This window comes from Diuraphis noxia, unplaced genomic scaffold (genome assembly GCF_037042655.1).
Source record: "Diuraphis noxia isolate RWA-SAM2 unplaced genomic scaffold, SU_Dnox_SAM2 contig0005, whole genome shotgun sequence".
Classification (NCBI taxonomy): domain Eukaryota; kingdom Metazoa; phylum Arthropoda; class Insecta; order Hemiptera; family Aphididae; genus Diuraphis; species Diuraphis noxia.
The window spans coordinates 4,397,168-4,413,937 of record NW_028301715.1 but is presented as its reverse complement, the minus strand read 5'-3'; the positions used below and the strand labels follow the sequence as shown (position 1 = coordinate 4,413,937).

Below are 16,770 nucleotides of genomic sequence, written 5' to 3'. Positions count from 1 at the left end.
TTAACAATATAACACGCGTCTTGCCATCGTGTGTTCATAATTCGCGCGAGGTATGAAAATTATATAACGTGGGGAAAAAAAAATAATAATACAAAATATAAATCATCGAACAATACAGGGCAGACATCGCCGTACGTGCATCGTTTATATCTCGTTACAAAACAAAAAAATATAAACAAACGTATTAATAAATCAATTCGCGAAGCGATAGTCCACGTCCATAGGCGGACATTTGGTTAAAATTTTAGGGGGGCTATAACAATCAAATGTAAAGTGACTCGCAGGGGCTTCGCCCCCGCACCCCCTTCCCATACAAAAATATATAATATTACTAATACAAATATAAATGTTTGTTATAATAATAAAAAAAATAATAACATATATTTAAAAATAATTAATAATTAATTTTATTTTAATAGCAAATATCTGTTTTTATCAGCAAAGAAATTTAAAATATCATTGCTATTAATATTTTTGGACATATCTTTTTCAATATATAGTATAGAAAGGTTGCTGAATCTATCTTGAAGCATCGATGTCCTTAGCCAAGTTTTTATTTTTTTCATTGCACTGAAACTTCTTTCGCAAGTTGCTGAACTGATTGGTATCGTTAATGCTATTGTAAATAGTTTTTGCAAATTAGGGAATACTGTTTGGTTTTCTGACAAAACTCTTATAACATTAGTTATGTCAATATTCACATCAGAACCAATATTTTGAACTACAACATTTTTTGCCACAGTCATTTCTGAATTAAGACATTCCTTGGATATATTCATTAAAGACTAAAAATTAATATAAAATAATATACTAATAGTTATATTGTCATTTATAAATCAATAGAAATATAGAATGGTATAATTTTAGGTATTTACAAGATAATGGTTAATAAAATGAACACTATCATTAAAATTCAGATTGAAAAAATAATCTATGGATGAAGCCATCATGAGACTTTCTGGTGAAAATTGTTTTTTAAAATTTGTAATAACTACATCCATGACAGTATAAAAAAAATTAGTTCTGAAATAATCTTCTGCAGTAGACTGTTTTGTATTATCATTAGATATATATTGGTCACTAGTAGATGTATTGACAACAAAATTTTTTAAAGTATTTGGCCCCATTCTTTTTCTTTTTGATTCTATATGACAGTAAGCATAATATTGAAACATTAATTTATTTTATTATCTGTACATATATCAAATATTTAATATTTACCTAGAGATGGAATTTCAATAAATATATTATGTTCATTCAAAAACAATGATATTTCTCCCCAATGTTCAGAAAAGGCCACAGATGTTCTTAAACTTTCAAAAGAAGCAATGATACTTGCGATAAGATTGCTTGCTTTACCAAGAGTTGCTGTCTTTTCTTGTAGTTTATTTGTTAAGATATTAATTATAGAAAGAACTTTTTGTAATATGAACATATGAACTGTAAATGTTACTTTTCTAATACTTGAAAGTATTCCTATGAAAAAATAAAATTTAACAAAATTAATAAAATAAAAATAATTAGCAATTAAAAATTAAAAAAAATACCTATTGCCTCATTCACATCTCTGTCACTTTCTTCTTCAATTTCTTCCACTAATGCTAGAACTATTGCTTTAAAATTTTTTTTTACAGCTTCACAGTTACGGTACCTACAGTTCCAACGGGTGTCACTTAACTTTATGATTGCTAATTTTTGTATTCCCAAACTTGTTTGTATTTCATTATATTTTTTATTAATGCTAGGCTTCGAAAAATGCACATACAGTACCTCTAAAGTATTAAAAACACTTCTTGTTTCCTATAGATAAAAAAATAGTAAATAGAGAACCATTAAATTTAAACTAAAAATTATACCTTAACAAGTTTACACATGTCCAAAACCACTAGGTTTACTCTGTGGGCCATACAGTGAGTATAAATAGCACAAGGGTACTTTTCTTTCACTTTTGATTGTACTCCATTGAACCGTCCTGACATAACACTAGCACCATCAAATGATTGGGCTACAATTGGTGTTTGTAGATTTATACCACACATTTTTAAATATTCAAAAATGTATTGTGTTAATGTTTCAGCAACTTGTTTATTAGAACAGTCAATAAATCCCAAAAACCTTTCAATAACATTAAATTCTTTACAATATCGTACACATAAAGACATCTGCTCTTCTTTGAAACACCTATAAAATTATAAACAGAAAGAAAAAATAGTTAATAATAAAAAAAAAAATAGCTTAATTATAAATTAAAACGTACCTTGCTTTGTCGCACATTATACTAAATGAACCAGCATTCTTAATTTCTTGAACAATATTATCTCAAATATGTTTTGAACAAATCGCAATGATTTCATCCTGAACTCTATGGCTTGAGTAGTTAGTTTTTTCACAATATTTAGCAGCGAATTCAGGATTATGTTTTGCCATTACATCACAAATTTCTTTAAAATTTCCTACATTTTATCAAGTATAATGTATAATTTTATACAGTTTAAACATAACACATGATGACAGTTGTGTTATATAAAATATAAATATATAATACTATTATAGTGTAATAAATTAAGTGTTTTAGGCACCTTGATTTAAAGAATTAGCAGTTTCATCATGACCCCGAAAACTAATTCCTTGGCGACTTAGCAACAATGATATATCAATCAACGTTTTCATATAACTCCTATTCATTGCTACAAGCTTGCTGTGCTGTGAAGATATTTGAGTCAGAACACTTCCAGTAATTTCAGTTTTTTTTTGTGCAGTCCATTTTGCCATGCAAGTGAGATGATGTTTGGTTTCAGAATGAGCAAAGAGCTTACTTAATTTATTTCCTGTAGCACCCCTTGAACCACTTAGCTATAGTAGAAGCAATGAAGCAAATATTTACAATAAATGATATAAATATATATTATACCAGATATATAAATTTAAAAAAAAATAGCTTACCTTCTTCCAGTTTTTGAAACCAGTCTGAGTAAAACTATCTATGCAATTATCATTAGAGCCACCACTATAATTACGGCAAGCAAAGCAATAAATTGCATCTTTAGAAACACTATATTCTAACCATTCATGTTGATTATAATGTGATGCATTAAAGCATCGATTTTGTGTTCCAAATTTAGTCATAGGATATGACTGAAATGACGAAATAACATAACAATACAATTATTATTGTCAGCATAAGCATATATTATTTTTAAATTCAAATACCTATTGATTTTGATGTTTTATAGGTAACAAAAAGCAATATTTACCTTCAAAATTGGACGCGCTGGTCCACTTAATATGTTTCCTAGATCACTGGTTTCGTTATTAACTTTTTTTAAGTTAACTAAGTCGTAATTTTGATCGAGGTTTATTTCAGTATTATTTGCATTTTTTGTTTGTTCTTTTTTCACATTAAAAATATTAAAAAAATTTGCCATGTTCAAAATTTAAAACACAAAACCTTTCAACCGAACAGGGAACTTATATAGCAATTAGGAATTTAATTATTTGGCTTTTAAAATTTGTATTCAACACTTAATCGTAATAACCACGAGGCAAAGACTAAGATATATTTACGTTAGTAATAACCTCCATAACGCCCATAAGCACATAACCACAAAAACGTTGAAAACAAAATTATTATTATTATTATTATTATGTCAGCACGGCACCGAGAGACCGTTTCTATCATCAGATCAGTCATGACCCCGCCAGTTAATTTTCAAAAAAAAATTAACAGATAATTATTAAAACAAATAATAGCATTATAGCAATAATAAAATTTCGAATGAAGTTTCGATTTTGGGGGGTCTATTAAAATATTTGGGGGGCTAAGCCCCCCCCCCCCGATGTCCGCCTATGTCCACGTCGTCATTGACGGCGAGACTAAAAAAAACATTTAACAAATCGTAGTATAATAAAATAATTAATACATTTGAAGTTAAAGGAATATATTATATGTATAAACTCGAAAGAAAACATGGTTATGGCCGACCGAGCTCGTAATCGTCAAGCCGCGCGGGTACCTGTCGTTTCCTGGCTGATTGACGGTGTCGAACGGTTTCCACGGTGGCGGGCATCGGCGTCGTCACGGTCGGGTCCCGTTGTTCTCTATTGGTATAGCGCCGGGCCGAACCTTGTCGTTGCTCTCGTCGACGACTTCGTCGTAGCATTCATCATCGGCTTCTTCGTTACATTCATCGTCGGCTTCTCGTACAATAGGCCAGGACTTTTTAATTGCGCGACATGAGCGGTGGTGGCGTAAATCTCGTGTCCGTCGGATCCGAGCTCGGCGACGCGATATGTGTCGCTTGGAAGTACTTTAATTACTTGCAGTGGCTTTTCGCGGTACTTGGCCTGCGATTTCGATGTTTGGGCTGCCGTAGGCTGTCTCATCATGACATCGACCTCCCCGACTTCGAATGCCGTCGAAATGTTTACGGTCGTATTGATCCTTCATTTTCATTTGTTCGTGTACTATATTCTCGCGCACGGAAACAGTTGTACGTATTTCGTGAGGTTGTCGGCAATAACTAACAGATATTATTTGTTGTTCGATGTCGACGTCTCAAACGGCCCCAGGTGATCGACGTGTATGACCTGGAACGGTAGTTTTCCCGGCGGGATCTGGTTCAATAGGCCCGGCCTCTTGCCCGACGGTCGCTTGTGCACCAGGCAGTTGAGACACATGTTAATGTGTTGACGCACGTAACGTCGTAAACGCGAGAACCAGTAATCGGCGGTAATCCGTGCGATGGTCCGTTCGAGTCCAAAGTGACCTCCGTGGTCGTGAGCTTCGATCACGATACCTTTCCGCATTGTTTTCGGGATTACGAGTAACGGGTGCCTTTCATATACGCGGTACAATACTCCCGACGATAGCTCGCTCTTTTCTTGTTTGGTTAAGTCGTTCTTACATTCGAGTAACGCGATCAACTTGCTCGTATGTTCGTCAGCTCGTTGCATAAATCGGACGCGTTCCTCTTTCGTCAATGTAACACACACTTCCAGCCGTTCCGTCAGCTGTTTGTCTACGGAGTCCGCGTCGTCGGTTTCGTCGTCGACCGCTCGACTTAAAGCGTCGGCGTGAGCCATTCTCGTAGCCGGACGATATTTAATTTCGAAATCGTATTCGTGTAGCACTTCGAATCAACGCGCGATTTGTGGTTTTACTGTTTTGTGCAAGTTTAGGTACACTAAAGCTTGGCAGTCGATAATTACGGTGAATTTAATTCCCAAAAGGAACGGACGTAATCGGTTTAATGTCCAAATAATCGCGAGTAATTCGAGACGTGACGATTGGTACTTCGATTCCGCAGATGTCTTCATTTTACTCACGGCGTATACTATATGTAGATCTGTAGGCGTTTCACTTTATAGCAATATCCCCGATAAGGCTAGGCTGCTCGCATCCGTGTATACTTGCGTAACAGCGGCTTCCGGGTCGTACATGCGTACGACTGGCTCGTTGCATAGAATTTCGCGTAACGCGGTGAAGGCGTTCTCTTGCGACTCTGACCACACGAACGATACGTCTTCACCCGTTAGACGCGTTAACGGGGCGGCGATCTGCGCGTATTTGACTATAAAGCGCCTAAAATAGCCGGCGAGACCCAAAAAGCGTCGAACTTCGTGCGCGTCGCGCGGACGCGGAAACTTAGCGATCGCGAGCACCTTGCGACCTGGTTTAACCGTACCGTCGGATATACGGAAACCCAAATAATCCAATTCGCGGGCACCGAACGTGCACTACGACGGTTCGATCGTAAGTTTGGTGGCGCGTATAGTGCGCTTAACACTCGGCGTAGGTCGAGCATCATGAGGTCCCAGCTTTTCGACGGTAATATAATATCGTCTAAATACGTACTCACGACGCCTTCGTTTTTCAGGTCCTTCAACACAATACTCATCAGCTTCTGGAAAGTTCCCGGTGCACCTTTAAGTCCAAAGGGCATGCACTCGAATTTCACCGTCGCTTCTTCAGTAACGAACGCGGTCTTATTTTTGGCTTCGGGGGTGAGTGGTATCTGTAGAAATCCGTTGGATAGATCTAATGTCGTAAATATTACACCGTGCGATAGGACTCCGAGTTGCGAGTCGACGTCAGGCATCGGATACGGCTGATTTACGGTCTGTTGGTTAAGGCATCGGTAATCCACACACAACCGTTTTTCGCCAGAGGACTTATTAACCAAAAGTACCGGGCTGGCATAGGGCGAAGTAGAGTCGCTTATTATTCCGGCTTCTCGCCATTCGCGTGAATGTGGTGCTTATAATACGTCGGTTGGAGGGTGACTAGTACTAGTACTGACAAGTAGACCTCTCGAAGACGATCTTCCTCATACACAGAACTAAATGTAACCATGTTTATAATAAATTCCATATCTCCTTTCCCTGCTAAATAACCTTTTTTAAGATCTCTTTTTTCATCATCAGAACCTTAAAAATTTAATGACATTTAAAATAACAATAAGTTATACCTTTATACTTTAATTCATAATCTCTGATTTCGTTTTCGGTAATTTTTTTAAAAATTGAACTCCAATAGGTTTCCTTCAGGGAAATGTTCTGTAGCAGAGTTGGGGTCAATATCATCACCAACGTCCAACACATCCTACAAAAACAAATTGTTACAAACTGGAATAATTTGTACATTATTTATGAAATAAGAGTATTGGTACAAAATGTACTAGGTATACCGGTAATAAACATTTGGTATCACAACATATTTGCGATGCTAATATTAGTTAGGTGCACGGGACCTTCGCTACGTTCTCCCGGCAAACGACTGATGAGGACAGTGAACTGGTGTGGTGATTTCTTCGAGTTCTCCCCGCAACGACTGACAACTTTCACTTAACTCATGAATTAACACAATCGAATGGAATATATTATGGTTGGCATCTACTGGCCTCCATTCATAGCCGGATGTGGGTTGATCACTTAGGCCTATCTTCGTGGCTCTGAGATGGGGAATTGTCTCAGCACTGCTAAATATAACGATTTTGTGAATACCGCCTGATCAGAGTTAGACAATGCGCGGCCGGATGTATTTGCAATTTTAGTCCTCCTGTGTACGACCTACCGTCCAGCTCAGACCTCTGCAGCTTACGACAAAGGGAGAATGTCTAAAGTTCATTTACGAAATGGCCTAATTTTTGCTAGGTTGCTCTTCGTGGTGGTTTGATGTTTCCTATTTGATTTTTTACTCTTTGCTGCTTCTCTATGAATTAATGATATCACCCTGGTTGTCTTGTCATGACTTCTCATGACTGGGGCTACAAGCGGGTGGCGCACCGTTGAATGCATATGCCCCATGCCCCCATGCGCGCCCTATATGGCAACGTGCTGGCACTAGGTGCGGTACGTTTGGTCCATAGACTGTGATGATATTATATATTATGTATGGTTTGGTCTTCGTGGTTTTCTGTACCTACTACCAGAGTGCGACACGCATGTCTTTACTTTGTACTGGTATTGCGGCGATGTAGTAACGAGATAACAGATGGCGAAAGTGACGTGGGATATGGTTTCTGTCTCGTTACAATTTATCACTCTTAATTTTGATTTTAATTTTATGACACAATGTGACTATTAACAGTATTAACGATTATTTGTTATTTCCTCCTTCCATAATGTGACACTAATTCAGTGATCTGAATACAAATAACAATTATGCGGTATAAATGATAATATTAGCGTTGTCTATATATAGTATTTGTGTAATATTATTTTGTGCATGTTTATAGTTAATTAAATATAACCATTTTGTAACAATAATATAATAAATTACCACCCATAAATTCTATCATTGTTTATAGAATAGACTATTCTAAAATCAATGGTTCTATCCAAGCACGTATCCAGGATCAATTTTCGGGGGGGGGGGGGATATTTTATATTTTCCTTTCTCAAAATTGTTATCAACAATAGTTTTATAAGTTACATTCAATAGGTTCTATCTACGTGGTAAAATACATTCAACTGTAGCAAGTAACAAAAACATAATTCGTAAAATAACTAATAAGTAATAACAAAATAATATGTTTTAAATTCGTATTTTGATAACATATAAAAATGATAATATTTTATCATAATTTGACTCCGTAACAGCCCGATGTCTCGACTTATGAGGGGCATACATAACAATTACTGTTATAACATCACTGATACTAGTTTTGGTAGAATAATGGTCATTCGTACATATTGACTAGGTATGATGTTATCTTATCAAAGAAAAAATTTCAAATTTGTAAAACAAATTCATCTTATAGAAAAAAATATTTCTGTTATCTATTTTTTCAAAAATGATGACAACATTTTTCAGAGACATATTTTCTTACTATAAAATATACATTATAAGACTCACATTATAAATATTATGTTTTTTGTATTCTTTACATTATTGGCATGGTGAATAAATATTATTTATTTATTATAACCGATTTGTAACCTTATCAGAATTAACTCAAAATAATGTCCTCTGTGGAGGTCATAGGGACTGAAAGGGATATTATCATACATATATGTATAAAACAATAACGTATATAACAAAACGACGTTTTATATATATATATACATATAATATACTATAAATAATTAACTTTAAAATAAATCTATTACGACAGTTATTTGTACAATTTTACAATTTGACAGTACTTCTTTTCTTCCTCGGTCTATTATTAATCAATTTTAGACAAATTTTATGATTATTATTAATATTCTTTTCTTATTTTTCAGCTAATGGTATGAATTATTTTTTTTTTTTTATTGATCTTCATAATTCTATTTTTTCATAGTTTCTTAACCCTTTCAGACGAAGATTTAAAACATTTACGAAAGAATGTTTATTTAGTTATATCGTAATGAGATATTAGATTGTCTTCTGTGATGGACATTGAATTCTTACGCAGTCATAATTAGTATAAAAACTAATAATATAAAATGTTATTATATAATATTGTATATTTAAATTTCAAAAAATTAACTATAAATTATAAATTAAATATCCAATAACTGTAACAAGTAACAATAACATAATTCGTAAAATAAGTAATAACAAAATAATATGTTCTAAATTCGTATTTTGATAACATATAAAAATGATAATATTTTATCATAATTTGACTCGGTAACAGCCCGATGTCTCTTATGAGGAGCATACATATAGAATATACATCATATACAATATAGAGCCCTAATTATGTCCATTGAAAATATCACATGAATAACGAAATATTATTTTTCATTTTTTTTTTTTATGTGAAGTATTGAAGGATACATAAAAATATATATAATGCTATATTATGATTAGAGTCATTTATTCGGCGTTTTTTCGACCGTTTTTATAATCCATATATTCCCTTATTATATTCAATAATATTCCACAATATTATAGATTTTTTTTTCACCTGATGTCTTTGAAAATTACGAAACTTCAATTATAATATTAATTTTTATATTATATTTATATTTTTTATTTTTCTATCCAATGTTTTTCAAGCGGGGGTTTGATATAGTTTTGTATCTTAACGAGGTCAAATTTCACAAGCCATTTCGCCGGATTCATTGTCACTTCTTGTTTCAGAATTCTATTTGTTAGTGTGTTTTCGTCGACGCTGCTATAACTATTTGCGGACTACGTCTAATAGTTTAAAAAAGATTATAATCCTGTTTTTAGAACCATTCTTCTTAAGAAGATGTTATACCACATGTGTATTCTCCGTCTTACAAGTGCTTTATATTGACAATTTTATGATCAGCAAATCACTTTTAGCTCCGTAGCTCCGTTAATTTAAAAATAGAGTAAATTGACCTCTTATAAAATTTAAAGGTAAGATTATTATTTAGACTCCCTCATGGGCTCTTTACTATAATTTTGAAGCGAGTTATAATATATTTTGAAATTTTAAATTTTTTGTATATCTTAAAATACTGATAACTCGCTTCAAAATTAAAATAAAGTAAAAAAAAAATCCTATGAGGTAGTCTAAATAGTACTTTTACTTTTAAATTATACAAGAGGTCCATTTACTATAATTTTTAAACTAACGGAGCTAAACATGATCTGCTGCAGAGCGTAAAATTTATGCACTTGTAAGACGGAAACAACACGTGCGGGTAACACGTCTTCTGAAAGTATTATAGCATTAAGTTTATGAAAAATACTTTTCTTAAATTGTTATCTTTGCATTATAAGGTAGGTGTCTAGGTCATACAGTGTAAATTTTCCCGTATTCGCCTACTGAAATTCACATAGATAAATGTTATCATAAGTATTAAAAAATCAAATTTATGACTCCCTCATTTCTTTAACAAAGCGCCGAATTTTACTCTCACTCTTAAAAATGATGAAACGTTTAAATCCAGCACTAATTAATCACTAACAACAATTAAAACACTGATGTTCTCCCTTATTGAAAAGGCTTAATATCAAGGGCTCATTTTTTTTTAAGTCCTAACCTACTGAAACTTAAGATTTAAGATTTAAGTTTCAAATTCCAAATTGTAAAAGTCCGTCTTGAACGAAAGTAGCGATTTGATGGTCAATAAACCTGGTGTAAAGAAACACTAATATTGTAAGAACTTGGCCAGCACACTACTGTGAGCTCAGGTTATTTTTGTTTCTCCTATAGTATAACTCTGTAAACCAAAATATTTGTTTTCAAATCTATAATCTATTGCATTTGTAGATATCATTATAGGTAACTTAATAATCTACCAAACTGATAGACTTACCACCGTAAAATACATAATTCAAATTGCAATTATAAATTAGTATTATACACTTATCAGTTCGTCGGTGAAAACAATGACATACACTTTAGTCAAATGCAAAGTATCTTCCATATACTTACTTACCTAACTCAAACGCATAATTAATTATGGGCTTCGTTATTCATCTACTAATCTATTATGAGTGATAGAAAAATATAATATCATGCACTAGGAATTTTAACTTTATTTTTTTAATTGCTATAATAACTAATGAATAATTTTATATTAAATGTTCTGAAATCTTGCTAACGATTGATTCTCATCGATAGATCGTATAAATTTGCACGTAATTAAATGTTTGTAGAATAAGAGCATTAGTATATTTTTTACAAGCAGGTACTGTGAAATGTGAATTATTATAAGTATAATATAATTTACTAAATATTATGTTTGTTATAATTTATTTCTAGATACACCGCGTACGTGAAATTTTTATTTATGTGTTTAATTTTGAAAATTCAATTTATGGGATTCTCATAGCTTTTGTAATGACCACCTTTTTTTAAATTTTTAATTTCTCGCCAAGTATCGTTACATGTATGAATCCGTTTAATTAGTGCTTATTATCCCGAATATGTATAACTATTATTATCTATTTCTTTTTGTGTAATATGGTTACTCTGTGTTCATAAACTTTAAAAATAAATCAACATTTTCAAATTTAGTAGCGATCAACATTTTATCGATTTCAAATAATTATAATTAACTTAATATTTTAAAAGCGTTTATTTCTATCATTCTGTATCTAAGATTACATTGCACGTTCATGGTAGTTCCACTAATAATGTCCCATAAATAACGAAATATTATTTTATTTCTGTTTTTAGGTATTTTATTACAAAGTACGTAGTTATCGATACTATATTAGGTTTTAATTTTGTGTAAGATTTATTTATAATGATTTTGCTGAATTTGCTACATGAAAAATTATTAAAAACATGCTATTAAAAATCTATAGAGAATAATTCATTTAAATATTTTAAATTTATTGAAAACCAAAAAATAATTGAAAACTAAAAGTTAATTAATAGACATTCGAGTAAAGAAAACATCGTACAAACAATAAAGTTATATTATAAGATTTTGAATAATAAAAAAAAAAAAAAGATAAACAAATGGGTAACGCTCTGCTGTACAGTAGTTGTATTTGAATTCAATGATTAATGCCCGTTATAATAGTTTAAATAAATGAATATGGTCAAAAGTATTGGAATTAATAGTTAGTTAATATGCATAATACGCTATTTGCTTAGTTACGTATTTATTGTTTATTAATGCTAATAATAATAATAAAATAATGGCATCAACAATAATATGTTATCATAACAAATCGGTTGTTTGGAATAAAGAATATTTTTTATTTATTTTTTTTAATGTGGTATGAATTTACAACACACATTTAAAAAAAATTAAGTTGCAATTTGACTTTCATTCAATTATTCATTATTTTCACACATAAACTTTCCATTTTCACCAGTCTATTAGATATAATATAATATTTATTCTTTCCAAGACATAAAACCAATAAAATGTCAGATGAAAATCGATTTCTACATATGGATTGTATTCGAACATTTGTATAATGATAAATAATTTTTATCGGGAACCAATATTCCGTAATACCCGAAACTACACGTACCAGTGACATATATGATGTAAAATGTATAGATTTTAAGATATACCAAAAACAATTATAATTTGTCACAATGTAGTTTATTTTTACAGATCTTGCACTCAGATATTTGAAATTTTTATCACGTATGTAACATTTGTGTGTATTAAAAATTAAAATTAATTTTAAAATATACTGTATAAAAGTAATAATCTAGTGTCTATATTTTCAATATCACACATAGGTATAATAACTGTTCATAAAATATGAATAGTGTTAGAATGATGTTAGAATTTTTATATTTATATTGAATACAAAAATATTTTAAGTAAGTGGTGTTAGCGCAAGCTTAAGTTATCGACAGATTAAGTCAGCAATCTGGTAAATTATGTGTTATGATTGGTTTATAATAGCGTTGATTGAATATCGTTTGGTTATTTTCAAACATACGCACATTAATGATTGAAATTGTGAGGGAACTTCATAGTTTTTCTACCTTAAGTATACAGCGTAAAAAAAACAGTTAATCCCAGATGACATAATGTATTGATTAGCAAGTTACGTTTTATGCCCAACTTATATATTTAATGGTTTTAACTTTTCTAAATGATTTTTATCAACATTATTTTATTTCGGTAAAAGTATTGGTAAGATTTTATAAACTCAAGAAACTAAATGTGTCTTGTATTATATTGGTGGGGGAAAGGAAAGCTATTGAAATATTTTGGGAAGTTTCCAAAAAACATTTCCAAAATGTCTTCATTATAATAATTATTTAATCAACCTAGTATAAATTTACCTTTTATTAGTAATTGTATATTTTTATATGGGGTTTTTGTGAGAGGTAGAGGAATATTATGAAAATGTTCTATGTTCCCGGTAAGGCGGTAACATTCTTTTGTGGTTATTATACTTGAGATACCTCCTTGTCAGAATAACGTCATAAATTTTCCTACACAAGTAAAATGCTTAACATAGTTATCCAAGAGTACATAATAAATAAATTGGCATGGCCAGTAATTCACGTGTTAGGCATTGTATTTTTAATATTCTTTTTGCATTTTTTCAAATTGTTTTCAATTGTATTTTTCTGTTTCGGAAAAAATATAAGAAAGATTTTTCGAAATCGTGGAATTTAAAAATATTTTATAAATAATAATAATAAAAATTTTTTTCAATAAAAGCTTTGTCTGGTACGTAATTATTTTTATTTTGTAAAATACTTCATGGTTTTTATTCTTACAATTTTTTAATTATAAGAAATATATGCGAGAATAAATGAAAATGTAAGGATGATCTAACGTTTTTAACTTCAATATGTGCGGGGAACTTAAATCGGGTGTACTAGTTTGCGCACCAATACCAAAAAGAGAACTTGTTTAGGTATAAAACTACCACTCGTTTGAAAACAATTTGTAACCATACGCATGATTTAATTACAGTTACCTTTTAGACTTGAATAGTTTAATACCTTATATATTAATATTTGTTTATCAAAATTTGGTATTTTTTTCAAACTTTTTTTCGATTATATTTTTCTGTATCGGTAAAAATATAAGTAATATTTTTCGAAATCAGAAAATTTAAAAGCATTTTATAGTTAACTAGCTGTAACCGTGTACTTTATAGCCTGTTAAAAAGCCTAGGAACCTCTTAAATGTCTCAAGCTGTGTGTTAAATTCGTTACTTGTGATCATGCTTGCAGTTTTTTTTCTATACATATAAATAGATAATGGTAAAATATACTAAGTAATAATTTACACTGATAATCAATTTAGTTTATTATTATGTAATTTAATTCATTTTATCAAGAAAAGTCTGACAATTCAAGTATTCAATCGAATGATATTTGGACACACAATATTTTTTGTTCTTCCTTCTGGTGCGTACACAAATAAATCAGAAGGCTTTCCGACGCATGAGTATACCACATACAGCTGTACCTGTGAGAAGCATGGATTTTCCAAATTTATTCCATACACTTGTAGCGATTGTCCTTGTGCTTTTTTAACGGTCATTGCAAAGGCGAGTCGCGCTGGAAACTCCAAAGCTTGAATTCAAAAGGCATATATCTGTTGGAATCATTGGGATGAGTGGAAACAGTACATCTTCGTCTTTAAAATTTCCTTTTAAAATTTTAGCTTCGGTAACGTTGTTTAACAACTTTTTCACTGAAAACCTGGTACCGTCGCATAGTCGTGGAGGATTGATGTTTCGTAAAAGAATGATGGTCAAGCCAAATTTCAATGTTAGAACAAAATTGATAACTTCGTCTTGATTTCTTACGGTATCGATGGACTGATGCGTTATCGTGTTCCCTGGAATTTTGTTTAGAATGGTGTTATTGATTGTAAATATTTACACCAATATAGCACGTGCAATGATCCACCGACGATTTCCGTAATTTTGTGGTAGATTTGGGAATACTTTGTCAATCAACTCATTGGTTATTGCTGTTATTTTACAGAAATTAACTGGGAATGAGATGCATTGTGTTAATTCATTGACAGCAATTTTTTTGTGAAATCGGCTGATGCATCATTTTGTAGATGTACACTCATATATTTCATATCGGTTTCCAATCTTGTATCTCGTTGCTCAAATGTTTTTAGATGAATGGAATCAGGCTTGACGTTCTCTGAAGGTTCACAATAAGGCATCACCCTGTTTGATTGTTTCTGAAGCTTGTATTGTTATTTTCTTTCGTGCTTGAGGCGTAGAACTACCAATCGAATAGAATTACTGTCTAATAAAATTAACTCCTAAATATATAAATTACGTTAGTAGTATAATAATATCACAAAATATCCTGCACAAAGATTAGTCAAATAGTCAAATAATATAAAATAAAATGTAAAACAATTTGTTTTTATGAATACAGGAATAATTTGCTAAAAAAATGACTAACTACACTATTTTCTAAAAATTTAAAAGTTATATATATATTTAATTATATAATATATTAAGTATATTTATATAATTATTATATATTAGGTATATTTTTATAATTAAATAATTTGATATTTGAGTTAATTTTATTAGAAAGCAATCTATTAATTTACGTAAAAACGAATAAATTTGGATATTTTGTCCTAGATTCGTTTGAAACGGTATTTAACAACTGGACCAACTGGTTGTGATTCTGTAAAAACGGTGCTAAAATACCTACAATATCTCGCTCCTCCGTCTGTTCGATATGGTTGTACTGGCAGCGCGCGTTTATTTGCTGCTCCTCTCACCACGCATAAAGCAGATATTTTGCAAAAATCTTGTCAGGCATCGGCTTTAAAGAACCAATTTGATGATACACTTGGTCCTGAATTTTAAACGTTGATTAAAAATTGCGACCATCCTCATTCTGAACGATTTTTGTTGCTCCAAATGATGTCATTTGAAAGCACGAATTAAATTTGCAATTTTTCCGCAAATACAATTTAGATTGATATGTAGCTCCAGCCAATAGTGCTTTCAATGATTCTGGCGGCGAATTCAATGGTGGCAATACAACTTTTCCAGAGGCGCAGCAGAAACCGGCCGATTCACTTTTGTATTTGAGTGCATGGCAGTGTTGGCATTGTTTGTTCATATCACCGATTACAATTTGTGAATGTGACGAATAGTCGATGTCCGACTCATATTCAAACGCAAGACGAAGAAGTGAAAGTGATGCACGTGCCAATGTGCCATACACTTCCAAACGCTGTTGTTCACGTGTTCTGAATGTGACGGTGACTCGTTGACGGGCCATTCTTTGTCTACATGTATTAGCCGACGGCGTTCTTTGCGTTGCTCTTGACTTTCATTAGCACGTGTGATAACAGTCTGGTTTCTTACATTTTCATTGTCCGTCAATTTATTGATCTTCCGCCGATCTATTTAACCGATAGTTATGGACTAATTGTGAATTCTGAGTCCGTCGACCAATATTTTCTTCCTTTGAAGAAACTCCTTTCTATATTGTTTTATGTACGCGTTGCTGTACTAAACTACTTACAAAATTCTTTATTGATAACGATTCATTTTATAAAATATGTTATTTATTAACCAACGGCAACTCTATGAAAAAAAAAAAAAATTTCGTTGGTTAAAAAAATCCCTGTGTGAGCCACCCTTTAGAGATCGAATTTTAGAAATTTTCATTTATACGAACCTTCTCCTGTCAATTACGAACACAACAAAAAAGGAATTAGCAAAATTGGTCCAGCCGTTTTGGAGAAGTTCAGTTACAAGCACACGTACAGTAGAATTATATATATAAAGATAATTACAATTATTATTTTATTTTTTAGGGAGTCTTGGTTCAGGTACGTAATCATTTATTTTATTTCATATATATATATATTTTATTCAATTTTATTTTGTAAATATGTTGACTTTATGATTTGTATTTTAAC

General features: G+C 31.7%; 2 protein-coding genes across 2 annotated transcripts; both read right to left on the bottom strand.

The window, feature by feature from the left end:
- Nucleotides 1-407: 407 nt before the first annotated feature.
- Nucleotides 408-2,406, bottom strand: LOC149054775 (zinc finger MYM-type protein 1-like). The gene is made up of 6 exons (XM_089228956.1): nucleotides 2,258-2,406; nucleotides 1,857-2,181; nucleotides 1,548-1,800; nucleotides 1,222-1,476; nucleotides 876-1,144; nucleotides 408-785 (listed from the first exon to the last, which is right to left on the bottom strand). Exons 1-6 carry the CDS (start codon nucleotides 2,272-2,274, stop codon nucleotides 408-410), a joined length of 1,497 nt encoding a protein of 498 aa, XP_089085082.1. The 5' UTR covers nucleotides 2,275-2,406.
- Nucleotides 2,407-15,690: 13,284 nt separating this feature from the next.
- On the bottom strand, nucleotides 15,691-16,646 carry LOC149054774 (uncharacterized). The gene has a single exon (XM_089229835.1). It carries the CDS (start codon nucleotides 16,122-16,124, stop codon nucleotides 15,711-15,713), a length of 414 nt encoding a protein of 137 aa, XP_089085961.1. The 5' UTR covers nucleotides 16,125-16,646; the 3' UTR covers nucleotides 15,691-15,710.
- Nucleotides 16,647-16,770: the final 124 nt, after the last annotated feature.